This window comes from Cebus imitator, unplaced genomic scaffold (assembly GCF_001604975.1).
Source record: "Cebus imitator isolate Cc_AM_T3 unplaced genomic scaffold, Cebus_imitator-1.0 Scaffold456, whole genome shotgun sequence".
NCBI classification, from domain to species: domain Eukaryota; kingdom Metazoa; phylum Chordata; class Mammalia; order Primates; family Cebidae; genus Cebus; species Cebus imitator.
Window position 1 is genome coordinate 27,688 of NW_016107771.1, and position 18,823 is coordinate 46,510.

General features: G+C 36.1%; 1 protein-coding gene across 1 annotated transcript in view; it reads right to left on the minus strand.

Moving 5' to 3' along the window:
- Positions 1-18,823, minus strand: part of LOC108291477 (sperm-associated antigen 6) — a gene marked incomplete at its 3' end in the record, with an annotated part of 44,467 nt that overhangs the window by 22,005 nt on the left and 3,639 nt on the right. The window contains exon 3 of the mRNA XM_017511868.2: positions 4,050-4,216. Coding sequence (XP_017367357.2) covers positions 4,050-4,216 — 167 coding nt within the window. The remainder of the gene's footprint in view (positions 1-4,049; positions 4,217-18,823) is intronic.

The following is an 18,823-nucleotide window of genomic DNA, read 5'->3' on the forward strand; positions in this document are numbered from 1 at the left end:
TACAAGGGCCAAATAGACAAAACCCAAAATCAATTGAGCACTTAGATAACCAAAATCTAAAATAGACCAAAACTAACATAAAATAACATTAATATAAATAAAGCTCAACAGCTTTTGAATATAAAAGATGAAAATCATCGTACAAAATAATTTTTGATTATTTGATGTTCCCTCATTGCTTCTGTTCAGTAACTAAACTGAAAACAAGGTAGGTTTTACATTGTATTTCAAATGTTTTACCGTGAAGCATGCATTTGGAAATTGTGTAAAATAAATTATAAAGATATCTTCCACAAATTCATAAAATAATGAGATTTTATGTATTTGCATTATACCAAAATGTATTGTTTGACCCTTGGGAACTCTTGGATTGTTAGCATGTGCAACTAAGTTCACTGCCAACTGACTAATTCATTTCCTTTACTTGCCCTGAGTCTTTGAGTGTGGTAAGCCTTTCATGACCTCAACTAATCTTTCCGGCGTCCCAAGTTATTCTGAAATAACAACCATGTTCCAAGATATGCTTACCAATCATCAAATACACATAAAGGCAAAACATTAACGACACATTTAAAAACTTTCTTGGTAAATAAATCCGCCAAACAATGAGATATAAGTTATTTATTTTCTCTAGAAATGCTTTTTTAAAAGATAAAAACATATTACTTATCATTTTGTAAATTTTGAATACTACTTCATATTTTTATTTCCTATAGATACATTTTATCTGACTAAGGAATGAGTAAATGAAAGTGAAACACAAGACTAACATGTTTCTCTTCACATCACTAAAAACATTAAATGTATAGGAAATATGTGGCTGTGATACTGTGGTTTTATGGTCAGCATAATGACACAGTGATGGTCTCCTCTTTCTGTTGTTAATAAAACCCAATTAATCCCCTATTTTAAATTCTAAGTTTCTATTTCTTCACAGTGACTACTAAAAAGTGATTAGTTGACTACAACATTTAATTTGAAAACATTCTATTCACTTAGACTATAATATTGATACAATGAAAATTACAGGAGAAAAAAGCACATCAAGTATATATTAAACATAGTATATCCTAAAACTTGGTATATGTTGCTAATATAAGAAATATGCTGTGTTAGTACTGAGTTTTTGACATATTTTCTTTAGTTTCTTAAATTATATAAGTAACTAAATTTCTACTAATTTACTGTAAAAATTAGTATAGAGTTTTGCAGTAGGTTTCCATAGATCATTTTCTTACAATTGTGGGGGAAAAATGGTGATACATTTATTTTCATTACCTTAGCTAATTTGACTTTTTATACTGCAGAATTGTCAAATTTACAGACCATTTATGGGCATCAACAGTCACTATTAACTACAGTGCCTATAACTCACACTTTCTGATCTCATTCCCTCTTTCTCCTAATTTTCACTTCCCCCAAATTCCTAACCCTCTTCTCTCCCATTCCAGACCAAAAGAAATCCTTTTTTAAAAAAAAGGAAAACCACAGGACTTTGTACCTCATAAAGAGGAGATTAAATCTCCTGTGAGAAATGACTTAAAGGCTGGTAGGTGAGGGAGACAGAAGCTTGTACAAAGGCCTCATGTTTTTACTGCCTCCTCACTTTTCTGCGCTGGTGCTTTTCTGTCTCTCTACAACTAATTAACATTCATTCAACTTAGAAAACTTCTACTGAAAATCTTCTATGTGCGATACCAGGATACAGACATTGCTCTCAAAAGAAAGAGCTAAAGTCCAAGAAGAAGAAAGTCCAACAGTATTTGGTGATAGAAGGAATATCTACAAGAAAAATACAATTTCTGTGACACCTTGTACAGCTGTAACAGGCATTAGTAAATGACTCTGTAGACCAGTTGCGGGGGCTAACACCTATAATCCCAGCACTTTGGGAGGCCGAGGTGGGCAGATCACCTGAGGTCAGGAGTTCAAGACCAGCCTGGCTAATGCGGTGAGCCTGTTTCTACTAAAAATACAAAAAATTAGCCAGGCATGGTGGTGCGCATCTGTAATCCCAGCTACTTGCAAGGCTGAAGCAGGAGAATCACTTGAACCCGGGAGGGAGAGGTTGCAGTGAGCTGAGATCGTACCATTGCACTCCAGCTTGGGCAACAAGGGCGAATCTCCATCCCCCCCCCCCCCCCCCCAAAAATGACTCTCGTCTATAAACAGGGCAAATTTCTGTACCATTAGGATTTATTTTTATTCCGGCAAAATATACATAACATAAAATTTACCATTTTAACCGTTTTAAAGTATACAATTTAGTGGATTTAGTGCATTCACAATGTTGTGCAACTACCACCACTGCCTAGTTCTGGACTATTATCATCACCCCAACAAGAAACTCCTTACAAATAAAGCAGTCACTTCTCATTCCCTTCTCCCTCCAGCCCCTGGCAACTACTAATCTGCTTCTGTCTCTATGGAATTGCGTATTCTGGACAGTTCCTATAAATGGAACCATACATTCTGTGGCCTTTTGTGTCTGGCTTCTTGCACTTAGCATAACGTTTTTATGGGTCATCCATGATGTAGCCTTTTTCTCAATATTTTATTACTTTTATGACTAATAGTCCATTGTATGGATATACAACATTTTGCTCACCCATTCATCTATTGATGGACTTAGGTTGCTTTTACCTTTTGGCTACTGTGGATGCTGCTGCTATGAACATTTGTGTGCAGGCTTTGCTGGAGCATCTGTTTTCAATTCTTTTGGATATAGAACTAGGAAAAGAACTGCTGAGTCACATGGTAACAACTGTTTTACTGATTACGGACCTGCCAAAGTGTTCTCACAGTGGTTGCCCCCATTTTACATTCCTACCAGCAATGCATGAAAATTCAGATTTCTCCATGTCCTCACCAAGACTTATTATTTCCTTTTTATTTTTTATTATGGCCACTCGAAAAGGTAATAAGTGATACCTTGTTGTGGTTTTGCATTTCTTAATGACTAAAGCTGTTGAGCATCTTTTCTTATATTTCTTGGCCATTTGTATACATTCTTTGGAGAAATGTCTATTAAAGTCCTTTGCCCATTTTTCTTTTTCTTTGTTTTTTNTTTGAGATGCAGTCTTGCTCTATTGCCCAGGCTGGAGTGCAGTGGTGCAATCTGGGCTCACTGCAACCTCTGCCTCCTGTGTTCAAGCAATTCTCCTGCCTCAGCTTCCCAAGTAACTGGGACTACAGGCACACACTGCCACATCCAGCTCATTTTTTTAATTTTTTATTATTTTAGTAGAGACAGGGTTTCACTGTGTTTCTCAGGCTGGTCTTGAAATCCTGAGATCAGGCAATCTGCCCACCTCAGCCTCCCAAAGTGCTAGGATTAATTGTCTTGTCTTTTTGTTACACAAATACGGATTTAATCCCAAAAATATGTCAAGAAAGCTGTGTCCCTAGGTCATAATAAACTAACAGAATAGAATGAACAGCCCAAAACCTACCTACAGGTGATCCTTAACTATTGTAGAAACCAAATAGCTGGCACTGTATAGAAATAAAAGTGGTACATGATAACGGGGGAAATAGGGCACCTTTAGACAGTGCTTAACAGAGTCAACATTCCTTTAGCTTGGTAAAAACCATGTATCAAACCTTCCATTACACACATGTATTCTCTTCTACTTTTTGGTTGCTTCTCTACCCCTTGCTTCAAGGGTGTCTCTCACTATTTCCCTTAACTTGGTTTCACCAGCATATAAGGATTGCTGAAATCAACAATTTGTCTAGGGTCCATATGCTTCCCTAAGACAGATCTGATAGCTCTGTTTAAAACTCCCATATACAGAAATGCTGCTTTATATATAATTTCTCCTAAAAAATATATTTTCTCCTTATATTATCAAAAAAAGAAAAATGGTGGTTATCAGCACCAATGCAAAATACGCTAAAAATACTATTGCATGCGGCTCAGAGAATTAAAGATTGTGTTAACCCCCTAATAATTCTGATGCCTACAGGCTTGCAAACTGTATCCAAACTGTCACATTTTTAAAAGTCTAAAACAAAAAAACATATAACTAGTTTTTTAAAATTCTTACATTCTGTTCTGCCAGTGAATAAACAAGCTGTGGAAGAATGTCACCCTTCACAACAGCTTCTGCGAGGTCGTCATTATAATTGGCCAGTCTCCCAAGAGCCAAAGCAGCAGTCTGTTGAATTGTCGGGACCACATCCAGAAGAAGAGGCCTCAGCAAAGACATTACACCTTAAATTATGAAAGATCAGAAATCAGCAGAATTTAAATTAAAAAGCAAAAATGCAATTCGGCATATATGCAGACAGTAAAATTAAAGGGAAAAAAGTCAGCGAAAACAAATCTATTCACTAAAAACTAATAGGAAATTTAGAAGTACCTACCTGACCAAGACACAGAATAATACAAGCTATCACTATTAAACATTCAGTACAGCATGGAAATAAGAAAGACTTTGGATTTAGGTAAAAATACCTGATTCATCAAGTACTGTCTATGTGACCTGATAGGCTTGTCATGAGGCATGCAGAGAAAGGTTGTAGAGTATGCTATGATGTCTAACACAAAAAAGGTAGGGCTTCCCCCCAGACTTTGCAAATCTTAACTTTCAAGTCTCATTTCAGGGCTTCACCTACATATTATATCCAAATAAATTTCTTGGAGATAAGGACATATATTACTGGTTCTCATCATATTCATCCTAGGGTTGAATGTATAGTAGGTAAATCATCATCATCACCATGATAGCAACAATAGTAAAAGTAGCTCATATTTATCAAGCACTTATTATATGCAAGCACTGTCCTAAAAACTTTTTTCCATAATAATTCATTTAACTTTTATAACAAAACTATGAAGCAGGCCCTACTATTACATCTATTTTATAGACAAGAAAATTGAGACTGAGAAAAGTTAATTGTTACACAACTAATGAATGGTGAAGCAGGGTTATAATTTAGACTTTTTTACTGATAACTGTTAAATAATATATATGGAAAACTGAGAAGATGGGAAGAGAGAAAACAGTAATAATTGCCTTGTAGTCATTTTACTGGATATTCCAACTCTTTCTATTAACTTTGCCTTACTATAAAATCTGCAAAAGAGTCAACTGCTATTTCTGTTTTAATGATGCTGTTTTAGTCTAAGATTATAAGAAAGGTAGTGACAGAATTCAAACTATAACAAAGTACCTCTTGACTTTCTACACTTTAATTTACACCAGTCTATTTAATTAAATATCATTAGCTCTTTTCTTTAAAAACATATCCCAGTTACACATAAAAGCAAATATTGCCAATATTCTTTTATAGTATTATATGCAGAAACATTTGAAATAGAACAAAAAGAAAACATTTACAGTAACACCTAAACACTTGATCTTAGCCAAAAGCCAAGAAGTCATTACACTAACACTTAGGATTAGACCAAAATAAGAGTACTAGCAAATAACATAAGCAGAGAGCAATGATGCTTATCACAGACACATTTAAAGATGTGGCCTGTGGATTTTCCTAGTTTCCAGTTTTACTTAGTCATTAGTTTTGTGCCTAAGTTGGCTAGGTTAGATCATCTATTACAGTTGCAGGTGTGAATCCTACGAAGGCTGGTTAGCTCTGCAGGCACACAGAACCCCTGCCCATACTTGGGTCATAGCTCATGTTCAATAAATCCAGTGTTCATGGGTGTTGCTTATATATTATTATCTATACTGTTTGACAGAGATAATTTCTGAAATATCTCACAGATAATTCTGTGTTTAAAGCACAGAATACAATATTAGCATGACTACTCAATATTAACACAGGTTATTTCAGGTAAGATGGATTTAAAACAATTGTCCATCTCTTTGTAGTTTGCTTTATTACTTGATTCATTGTTGTTGTTGGTTTTTTACTGGGTAAGATACAAATACAATATATCATTTTAACCATGTTTAAGTTTATAGTTCAGTGGAGTTAAGTAAATCCACAATGTTGTGTGACCATCACCACTAAGAACCGGCAAACTGTTTTCCACAGCAGCTGAGTCAGTTTACATTACCATCAGTAAAGTACAAGGGTTCCAATTCTCCCACATCCTCACCAACACTTGTAATTTTCCATTAAAAAAAAATAACAGCCATCCTAATGTGGATTGAGGTGGTATCTCACAGTGATTTTGATTTGCATTTCCATAGCACTAATAACGTTGAACATTTTATGTGCTCATTGGCCATTTGTACATCTTCTTTGGAGAAAGGTCAGGTCAAGCCCTGTGCCCATTTTTAAATTGGACTGACATTGTGTTGTCATTGTTGTTGAGCATTACATGTTTTTATATTTTGATTTTTTATTCTGAGACAGAGTTTTGCTCTGTTGCCTAGGCTGAAGTGCAGTGGTGCAATCATGGCTCACGACAGCCTCAACCTCTAAGGTTCACGCAATCCTCCCACCCAGCCTCACAAATAACTGGGTGCATCGCACCTGGCTAATTTTTTATTTTTTTGTAGAGATAGGGGTCTCACTATGTTGCCCAGATTAGTCTCAAACTCCTGGGCTCAAGAGATCCTCCCATCTTGGCCCCCCACAGTGCTGAAATTACAGGCATAGGCCACTATGTCTGGCCTTACTTCATATTTTTTATAATGAATATGCACTATTTTAATTAAAGTAAGTCCATACTCTAAAAAAGGAAAGCTAAACCTGTTAACATATATTTAAAGTTTCATAATAAGTGCATTAACAAGGCCAAAAAAGTAAGCTTAGAATATTTTTCTTTTTTCTGGAATAGTTTTAAAGTATCACAATTGGCTGGACGCGGTGGCTCACACCTGTAATCCCAGCACTCTGGGAGGCCAAGGCGGGTGGATCATGAGTTCAGAAATTCAAGACCAGCCTGGCCAACATGGTGAAATCCCATCTCTACTAAAAATACACAAATTAGCAGGCCATGGTGTCAGGCACCTGTAATCCCAGCTGCTTGGGAGGCTGAGGCAGGAGTATTGCTTGAACTCGGGGGGCAGAGGTTGCAATAAGCTGAGATCATGCCACTGTACTCCAGCCTGGGCGATAGAGTGAGACCCTGTCTCAAAAAAAAAAAAAAAAAATCACAATTAAGTTTCATGTTATTTTTTCTTGATTATTCTGGGATTTTGTTTTGATTTTTGAAGGAGTATATGTGGGTGTGTGTATTTGCTCACTTGATAGATTTACGTAAAGGCAGCAATTTATCATATTTTGAAATTCTTCATATTGAATTATATTTTGAATTAAATCTAAAGAACATTGAACACAGATTAAGGATTTAAGAATGAATTAATTTACCTGGCATTCTAATATTTAATTATAAGTGTTTATTATAGTATTTAATCACCACAAATATCCCAGTTTAAAAAAAAAATTTAGTTTATAATTTAGAAGTAAAATATGTTGCCCACCCAAAAAGGTAGTAACTATTCCATATGCCCAAGGGAATATTTTTTTTTCTTTTGAAGCAGAGTCTTACTCACTCTATCACCCAGGCTGGAGTGTAGTGGTACCATCTTGGCCCACTGCAATCTCTGCCTCCCAGGTTCCAGTGATTCTTCTGCCTCAGCCTTTTAAGTAGCTGAGATTACATAGGCATGCACCACCACACCCGGCCAATTTTTGCATTTTTAGTAGAGACAGGGTTTCCCCATGTTGGCCAGGCTGGTTTCAAACTCCTGAGCTCAAGTGATCTAGCCACCTTACCTCTCAAAGCGCTATGATTACAGGCATGAGTCACTGTGCCTGGCTGGAATTCTCTTTTTTATATATTTTCTCTGTGTTTCTACTGCATCAGGCTAAATTAAATATTAATATAAGGCCAATAAAATGACTCATATTTCTCTTCCTTCTATTTCTAAATCCAAGGTTAAAGTTAGGCTTATATGTGAAATTCTTTTGGTCTGTCGTGATTTTCCTATATTGTTTAGTTTAGACAGTAGCACAATGAGAATTTTGAAAAATTTTTTAATCTACAAATTTATATAAATAAAAGCTAAAGTGTCCATGTGAAATATCTGTTGGAATAAACTTATTCGATGAATGACCTTCAATAAGGTCATTTTTACTGGAGAAGAAAATAAATTCTCAAAAATAGCACCCCAAATTTCTAGTCCTTAAATTGCCTCTTAGTGCTTCATAATTATCAGTCCCCATGTGTTTCTCTTCCTCTAAAAAGACATGTTTTTACCTCTGACACTTATTAAACATGGAGACTTTACTTTTCTAACTGCAAGTTTCTCTTAAAATTACAGGGGAGGGGAGGGGGAGGAAGCTGAGGGGAGGGAAGGGAGAAATTTTTCTTACCTGCCTGTCCATTAGGTATCCAGAGATCCACAGTGAGTGAATGCATTAAAATTTAGAGTTCACAAATAAAAGCAATCCGAATAGTTGCCACAATATCTGATAAACAAGGCCTCTAGTAAGGAGCAAATGACATCACTGGGGCTCAGTTGAAGAACCCAACATATAGTATGTAATCTTATATCCAGTACTAAAAATAACAATTCACACATTAAACTCAATTATCTATAAAACAATTGTCTGCTCTATAAAAACTGATGAAATGGTGTGAATATATTTTTGAAATTTAACTTAAAGATAAATCTTTACAATGCTTCCATATACACAATTTATAGCTTTGAGTTCCTTGTCTATTTTTCTTATTCTAGTGCCATACTGGAAACATTACTTTTTAATTTTTATTTTATTTTTTTACATGGTTTTGCCATGTTGCCCACGATGGTCTTGAACTCCTAGGCTCCCAAAGTATTGGGATTACAGGTGTGAGCCACCATACCTACCCTGAAAACACTCCTTTTAATTCCTACATTGCAATCCAGTTATGAAAAAAATAAAAACAGAAACAAGAAGTCATCAAAAATAAAAATTTAAAAAAAAATAGCCTCACTGATCCTTTCCAGTCATTCATTCAAAAAATATATCAGGGCTAACCATGCAGCAAGCAATAGGAATACATATATGACTGAAGGGAGCACCTACTATCAAGAAACTCATAGTCTAGTGAAGGAGCTTACAAAACACCCTCAAAACCATCACAACTCTCATTTAATTTGTTGTAACACAATGCAGGCCAAATTATTTTATTTTGCATGCCAGTGACATATAGAAATCACTGGGAAGAAAATGTCTAATTTTCCCAATGACAGAAAAAAAACCTCATCCATTCTTATATTACAAGCATATAATTTATATACATATTACCTCAGTCTGCTGTTTTACAAAAACATTTAACGTTGCAACTTTGTTCCTTTAAAAACAAGTATCAGCACCGCCCCCCCCAACAAGTTTACCTAAGTAACAAACCGGCACATGTACCCCTGAACTCAAAATAAAAGTTAAATTAAAAAAAAAAAAAGAACTAGTAACAGTATCTGCAAACTGGGTCTTCAGTCCACCTAAGTCATAGTAAAGTTATCTGGTTGCCCTGGTTACCTCTAACCTGCTTTGTTAATTTTTTTTTTTATCATGGCAAAATATACACAACGAAGTTTATCATTTAAACTATTTTAAGTGTACAATTAAGGGCACTGTACTGTTTACAGTGTCATACAACCACTACCACTATCCATGTCCAGAACTTTTTCATTACCCCTAACAGAAACTCTATACCCAGCTGGATGCAGTGGCTCACACTGCAATCTCAGCACTTTGGGAAGCCGAGAGGCAGGCAGATCACTTGAGCTCAGGAGTTCAAGATCAGCCTTGTCAACATGGGGAAACCTGTCTCTACTAAAAATACAGAAATTAACCAGGTACGGTAGTGCATGCCTATAATCCCAGCTACCTGGGAGGCTGAGGCAGGAGAATCACTTGAACCTGGGAGGTGGAGGTTACAGTGAGCGCAGAGGATGCCACTGCATTCCAGCCTGGGTAACAGAGTGAGTGAGACTCCATATCAAAAAAAATCATTCATAAACTTATAATAAAATATGTTAAATATTTGTTACTATACATTTTACAAAGCTTTAAAAATTTAAATTCCAACAATATGCTTCATTTTAATCTAAAGCTACATTCTATGTAACCACTTACTGCTAGTATAGTTCATTCAAGTTTTAGAAGAAGTGATTTTTACACAAATTAACCAATTACACAGTAAAAGATTCACCTTTCACTGTCAATATTACCATCTGACTCGGACATTCTTTCTGGGGTCCAATGAGAAAGAATATAATAGAAACTTCATGCTTTACAAACAAAAGGAAGGTTATGTGACTGCGCATGTTGAGAGGCAACAGAGTAAGGTAGTTAAAAGCATGAATCTAGATGACAACTAATTGGGTTCAAATCTGGACTCTGTTACTTCCTAGCTGAGGGACCTTGGCAAGACTACTTAACAACTCTGTGGCTCAGTTCCCTCAAATTCTAGTACTACTGATAAAGTTATTGTGAGAATTAGATAAAATTTCTACAGTGCTAGGAAGATTAGAACAAAATAAACACCATCAAGTGCCTGATAAATAAAAATGCCAAAGAAATCAGTTCCCTAAATGTATTAGTTTCATCAACATAACTTTATTATTATTAGTGAATGACTCATTAATTAATAGGATCCATTGTAATGAACTATTAAAGATTCAATGGCCCCACATATTGAGGCTTTTTTTTTTTTTTACTATTTTTGAATTACTCTTGAATGAATAATTCATTCCAAGAATATACACAGTATTAAAGGATACACATATCAAGAATATACACAGTATTAAAAACACAATTGTCCTTGACCTCAAGGAACTTCTAAAGGGGTTGTGACAGATAATCGCAAAATATTATGATGTACGCCACAATAGGAGAAGTAGAGAGAGCTCTGCCAACATATACCAGAGCATCTAACCCAGGCTTGTGTGGACATGGTGAAGCAACACAGGGGAAAGTGACCTTGAAGTTAAGAGCTGAAGGCTCTCAGGCAGACTTCGCCTGCCTGCTGAAAAACTTGGAGAGGGTGGAGAAAGGAAGGATCAAAAAGTTTCGCAATCAGAAGGAACTGTATAAACAGAGCAAAAAGAGTTTGATATGTTGATAAAACAGAATGCAGTGTGACTATAATGCAAGAGAGGAGACAGGAAGCCAGAGAAAGAAGGCTAGAGATAAATAGAGACAAAAGTCCTGAAGTATCCAACAAACTGTTTTAAGTATTTTGAACTTTATCTGAACAGTAATGTTAGTGCAGTGACAGGATCAAAATCACAGTTTGTAAAGAAGGATCACTCTGATTACAGTGGAGAAAAAGGATGACAAGGGACAAGATGAGACACATCAAAGACCACTTAGGAAACTATCATAGTTACCAAGCCAAATATGAAGATAGCCTGGAGAATGGTAATGGCAAAAGGAAGGGTGAAAGTGGAAGGTCTAAGGAGATATTTAGAAGACAAACTGATTATTGGGAAGGAATCAGTGATATTTCCAAGTTCCTGGTTTGGTCAAAGGATGTATGGTGCTTGCCCACTGTTGAAGAAGACTCAATAAATTAATACTGGCTTGCCCGCTTGAAACAAAATGGGAGGAGTGAGGTAGCAAGAGATAAAGCTATGAAGTTTACTTAGGGCCAGATCAAATTTGGCTGCAGGCCAAACTAAGATTTTCTGATTTTATTGTAAGGGGAATGGAAAGCCATTGAGGAGCTTTACTGTTTGCCCCACTTACTCTTAGGGAAATGAATAAAAATGAAAATTTTGAATAATTCCAGGTCTACCATGCACAGCTGTGCAGGCTGCGCACTGCACAAATCCAAGGAATGCCATTCACATAGATTATGATATAAATGGCACCCCTGAAGTTGTGCAGAGCACAGCACAGCAGCCATCCTTGATACAGCATGTTATATGGTTCTCTAGTTTACATGAATAAATGTCTTATATCCTGATTAAAATAATAAACCTCTCAGCAAGGCGCAGTGGCTCATGCCTGTAATCCCAGCACTTTGGGAGGCTGAGGCGGCTGATCACGAGGTCAGGGGTTCGAGACCAGCCTGACCAACCTGGTGAAACCCGGTCTCCACTTAAAAATACAAAAATTAGCTGGGCGTGGTGGTGCACACCTGTAATCCCAGCTACTTGGGAAGCTGAGGCAGGAGAATTGCTTGAACCTGGGAGGCGGAGTTTGCGGTGAGCTGAGAGCGCACCATTGCACTTCAGCCTGGGTGACAGAGCAAGACTCCATCTCAAAATGAATAAATAAATAAATAAATAAAAATAATAATAAACCTCTCTAAGCCAGAGCTTATGTTTTAAACTTCTTTCCTATCCTTCAGGTGACCTAGAATAGGTAATTTGTAATTTGTTCTCAATGTACAGCTAGCCCAACACTTGTGGTAATTGACCTAGACACTACCATCCACTTCGATTTTACTACTACAACCATTACATAGTCTCCTGTTACAATGTAAGTCTAAATATACTTACAGCCTTATTCTAACAGATTTTTAAATAGTTATTTCTGTATGATATTTATGTCACAATTTTTACTGAACCAAGTTTCACTACACTGATGAATTATATAACATGTTCTCATTTTCTTTACTGGACATTTTTTACTTAAAATTATTTGTGTTCCTCCCCTGTCTTTTTCAGAATAAGAATTTTCAGGCCTTGATTTGGTTTCTTTCAGCCTCCACTGATTATATACCTCTGACCATTGTTCCTGCAATTGATTAAGAAATCACAAATTTTGCTATCACATATCTATTTGCCTTGTTTTTATGAAATATTTCTTCAGACATAAAGTCAATTGTGATTTAGGGTGTTATCACTTATAACACAAAAAAGGTCTTGTAATTTATTTAAAGGGTCAGAATGAATCACAGAAGAATGGCATTTTACATAGAATTCAATTGTAATAGTAAATAATTCAAGAAACTATTATGAGCCAGAATAATCTATTTTCTCCTTTGAAATTTATTCTCATTAGCTATAGTATCTTCTGAGTTTTGTTTGGTGATTCAGTGTTGATTCAGTTGTTTGTGAGTGAAGGAATACCATACCTGATATATCACTTTTGAGTGGAAATGGCTGAGAGGAAGATGGGATGGGGACCAGTACATCATCAATTCATTCACTTATTTAGCAAACACTTACATAGTATTTCCCCCGTGCCAGGCACCTCTCTAAGAAATTTACAAATAGTAACCCATGTAACCCTCAACCCATCTACCTCTTCTGTTTCTCCTCCCTGCTGTCTATCACAGCCCATTTGCCAAGAAATACTGGCCTATGTGCCAGGTTTGAAATGTATACCAAAGGGTATAATCTGTTGAATTCACATTATTTCTGTCATTAGCATTATCATAACTATCTTCCATTATTACTGTATGAAACCAAAATTTCATTCATTTTTCCAGTGCAACTGTCTGACTCTTTTTTTTTTCTTTTTCTTTTTTTTTCTGAGATGGAGTTTCGCTCTGCTGCCCAGGCTGGAATGCAATGGCGCGATCCTGGCTCACTACAGCCTCCACCTCCTGGGTTCACAGGATTCTCCTGCCTCAGCCTCCCGTGTCACTGGGATTATAGGCACCTGCCACCACTGCCAGCTAATTTTTCTATTTTTAGTAGAGATGGGGTTTCATTATGTTGGTCAGGCTAGTCTTGAACTCTTGACCTCAGGTAATCTACCCACCTTGGCCTCCCAAAGTGCTGGGATGACAGGTGTGAGCCACTGCGCCTGGCCAGCTGTCTTTTGATTAGGTCCCAGCCACCATCGTCTGTCTGTGAGATTCTCAACTGAGTGAGAATATAGAGCATGAAAGCTATGCAAAGTTGGATCTGCATTATACTCTAGATAAAATGACTGGAACTTAACATGTTTACAATTACATAAAGAAATATAAAATGGACTTTTAATATAGTTTTCAAATGAACATGTTAGTTCCACTATCCAAGTCTTTCTTTCTAGCTAAGATCTCTCTCCTGAGCCCTGGCACTGTACATTACCACAGTCACTAACGCATGGATGTCCCAGACACACTTCAACGGCTGAAGAGTGAAATCACCATTTCCCTCTGCTCTTTGCATCCTTTTTCTCTATGGAGGAATGGTGCTAATGTGTCCAAGCAACCAGATGTCCAGGAGTCATCTTGAACTCATCTCTTACCTCACTGACCCGACCCCTACTCCTAAGCCCCTGAGTCCTGCAGACGTTACCTCTTTAACATTTCTTACTCCAACATGACTGCTATAGTAAAAATGAGCAACCAGTCCCCTGATCCTGATTTAACCTTACCCTTCCTATCTACTCTCCAAATACGGCTACAATTACCTTTCTAAAACACAAAGTGGATTCCATGATTCTTCCAATTAAAACACTTCAATGGCTTTCCATCAATTTCAGGAGAAATCCGAACTTCACATGAGGTCCTTCATAATTAGGCTTCTTTTCTTCTCCAACCACGACTGACTCTCCTCTCCTTGCCCCATTACCCTGAGCTCCAGTTGTACCTAAACATTGGCCTTTTCCATCTGTGCCACCTTTTCTCTTGCCTTTGTGCCTTTATACATAATGTTTCCTCTACCTGAATGCCATTCCATCTGGCTAACTCCTAGGAAATTCAGCACAGTATCTGTGTGATTATATACCTCCTCCTAGATATATCTCCCTTGAACGATATCCCTCATTCCCAAATCTTGAGTAAGATGCCCTTTGAATAAACAACAATTTATTTATATATCTCTCCATTAGCAAACAAGCCATTTAGGCACAGGGAATATGCCTCCTATTTTTGTATGGTCAGCATGTAAACATCCATCTGGCACTTAGACACTCAATAAATGTTAACTGAGTAATGAATAAACCAGTTGTGAAAATAAATGTGAAATTTTCTCTCTTTTCAGGTAAATTTTAGTAAAATAAAAGCAAAATGGATTATATTGTGTTCATAGTTGTTTACTTTTTAGGTACAAGAAGTCAGGTATGTGCATAGCACTACTAACATAAATTCACAAAGCTTTAAGGAACTCAAGTAAGTCATTCAAACTGTGAAGAAACCTAAAATCACCCCATACCCACGTCGATAAAACTCTTATTTTGAAAGTCTTTTTAGAGAGCTGTCAATTTTGAATTAGTCCTGTCTTCTTTTATTAATATGTTTTCTCTTTTATAGTAAATACCTAATCATATCCATCTGTTTGCAGAAGACTGAAATTAGGAATGGGGCAGCATAGAGAATAAACAGGACAGTACTAACAGGATTATCTGTGCCAAGAGTTTTCATGGGTAACATGTGAAGAGAAAATGTATGGAAGGCAATCAGTTTGAAAACCCATCTTTAGATAGAATTAACATTTTATTTTATTCACACTTCACTACCCTAAAATATTTTACTCCAAAATATTTGGAGAAATAGTTTACTCCAAAATATTAATACATGTACACAAAGATATGTACACAGTCCCACCTCTGCTATGGAGTTGGGAGGAGAACTGATATTTTATCAGAAATGTAGGTTATAGATAACTGCTGTAACTGAGTTCTGAACAGAGCACTGAGTTTCCTGGTAGCAGAAGTAAAAAGGAAAACACTTTGTGAAATAAAAATAAACAGGAACATTTTTTTTCTGAAATTTCATAACTAGCATCTAGCTTACAATGTAATAGTAAATATTTGTTGAATATACAAGTATATCTTCATATTAAGAATTTAACAAGATAGAAAATGCCTGCACTGATAGATTAATTACAGCTGCTGGAAAATCTAAGCAACTATTTTTAAAAAATAAGCCTTCATTTTTTTTAAAAAAAGGGGAATATGTTATTAAACTAAGTCTACAAAGATATTTATATGGGAAACTAATATCTATGAACATACTTTAATAGTGTTTCTAACTTGACATAGGAATACAATACAGAATATTTAGAAAAGTGAATAGAGATAATTTTCTTTAGCTATACACAATATCACTTGTTTTCAGCAAGACTTTTAAGAGAAACTGAATAAACAATAAATTTTAAATGGAGTCATCCTTATGATAGAAAGCATGGAGTACATGGGAAAATCAAGATTTCACTATGAAAATTAGGGAGGTCTGACTTGTATTCATACAGGCCATTCTGCCCACTACAAGACAAGGCCAAATTTTTCCTCAAGATGTAGCCCTGAATTTCTCCTACGGCCAGTACAACCACTCAATAGAAATTCTGAAGTTCTGCCCCCGTGAACAAGAAGTACTTCACACAAAGCATGATTAAAAAGGAAGAAATGCTAAGTATATACTCACATCAATCAACCAACAAACATCAGGTGCCTCCGGCTTCACTGTATTGTACCCAGGCAGCTGACAGCCCAGGCCTCTGTAAAAGTCTCCTCTAGACTATACTTAATGCAGACAGGGTCTCAGCCCAAAAACCCTCTGCAGGACTACCTTGGTTCTCAACTTCCAGTGGATTAAAACTTTCCTCTGGGCGCCTTTAAAGAGCTCCTGGTTTGATAAGACTCCAATTAGAAGCCCAAGGAAGTCTAGAGGCGCTCCAGAGTTCTGAGGCCAGCTTAAACACTAAACACTACTCTCACTCCCTCAAAGCTGCAGGAATTTATCAATTAAAGTTAGCCCTCTGCGTCTGGCCTCCACTCAAACTCCTGTGACAGTCCTCAAAGAGACTTCCAAAGCAACCAAATTTCCCAATTATTGGACAGCCACTGGTCCTAAAGACCTAAAGACAGCACTTAGTTTAACAGTTAAAACCAAGGTTTGTTAGGAATCCCTAGAACCACATAAAATAGTTTACTAGTACCTAGAAGTTAAAGTAGAAAGAGCACAAAATGAGGCAGTATTAAGAAATGTAGTACTTCCAGTTCAGGCACTAACTCACTTTGGGAAGAGAACAATTATCCAACCTGTGGATGTGAAAACAATCACTACTTCAAAAAACTTCTTCCTCATTCAATTACTCCTTCCTTCATCCTATTTAAGCATTGATTATGCTATGCATGGAATTTATGCATGGTTAGTGGGGAAAACAGAAATACTAGGAGAAAGGGTAGCATAAATCAAGAGATTTAATTTACTGTGAGCGCTCCGGCAAGATTATCTCAAGGAATCAACACCAAAACACAGCCATAAAGGCTGAGTAGAAATTAGTTAGACAAATAAATATAGGGAAAGATTCCAAGCAGAAGTGCAACGGTCCTGAAACCTCATTCAGATGTTAAGTAGAATTATAGTATATCTAAATAACTTTGCAAAAACTTTTGAAAATATCAAAACTTTAATCAGTAACATTAAAATTTAACCTATAAAATTTGCTATTTGTAAGCCTCACCTTTCTTATAGGCTCATCCATAGCTTGGATTTTTTTTACTTGCCTAATTTTTTCTAAGAAAACCATGAGAGCCTAGCCTTGAGTCTATTACTTTCTACTACGTACCAATGCTTACCTAACCAAACAGATCAATGTCCATGTAGGAACAGCGGTTTGGAACACAGAATAAAATTCTAACTAAGCTTTTGTTTTTAGAACATATTGTTTGGTGCATACAAATTCAGAATGTGTATAGATTCCTGGTGTATTTTCCACTTAAGCATATGTAACAAACCTCTCTATCCCTATCTTTTAAAAAGAAGTCAGTGCTTTAATTATTATTCACATTCACAACTGCTAAGACTCCTTTTATACCAAATATATATATATACATATCAAATTTAAATAGAAGAATTGGTTACATTTTTTGTAGTTGCTTTGTTAATTTTCATTTTCAATATCTTTGAAACAGTAGGTTTGTAAGAGGATCATGGCACACGTACATATCAAGGTATGTTTTAAATACATTATAAATGCTTACCAAGGGCTTTTCCTTCTCAAAGCATATTAAGAGGTACTAGATAGTTCATCTGGAGCTTTCACCCTGCTCCAGACACATGTAATCTACAATTACTTTATGTCAACAATATATTTATTTTCTTGAATTCTGAACCCATTAAATTGCCTCAATCTGAAAATAAGCTTCATAAAGATGCACATTTAAAGTGTTATACAAACATTTACTTCTACTTTTCTGAAAATGTGCATAACTACTGATTTGCTATGTTTTGCTGTTTTACTATAGGTTGTAATATGTACAATTTTGAGTAAAATTTTGAGTAATATTTTAAACTTTACCCCACTTATATAATTAGCTGGTTCAGGAAATGTTTATTTTATATAGCTAAGTGTAAAAGTAATTTTCTTGGAGCTTTTATTAGTGTATTTCAAAAGACCTCCTAAACGAACTAAAAGTGGCCTGGTATTCCAATAAGACACAAAACATGTTTCTTATATTTTATAACTAACAAACCACTCCAATTGCTGAAATTTTACAATTGGTAGAAGTAACAATGTATTATCTCTACTGTTATAGTCATGTGTTACTATTATTCAGAGAGGGAAAATATCAAAATTTGTTTTTAAATAGCTGCAAGAGGTAATGGTTCAAACATATAGAATTTAAGAGTACATAAATTTTATTACAGACATTAAACCTTTTAGTTGTTCATATGTGTTCTTTTTAGAAGGAATAAAACCTCAGTGAGGGGAAAAAAACAACTCAAGATTATGGAGGCTTTGTACACAGTTCTTTCTAGTAACAATTTTGATTAGAAATCAAACTTACTGGCTGGGCACAGTGGCTTATGCCTGTAATCCCAGCACTTTGGGAGGCTGAGGCAGGTTGATTATTTGAGGTAAGGAGTTCGAGACCAGCCTGGCCAACATGGTGAAACCCTGTCTTTAATATATATTAGCCTGCCTGTAATCCCAGCTACTCGAGAGGCTGAGGCAAGAGAATCATTTGAGCCTGGGAGGTGGAGGTTGCAGTGAGCGGAGATCTCACCACTGCACTCCAG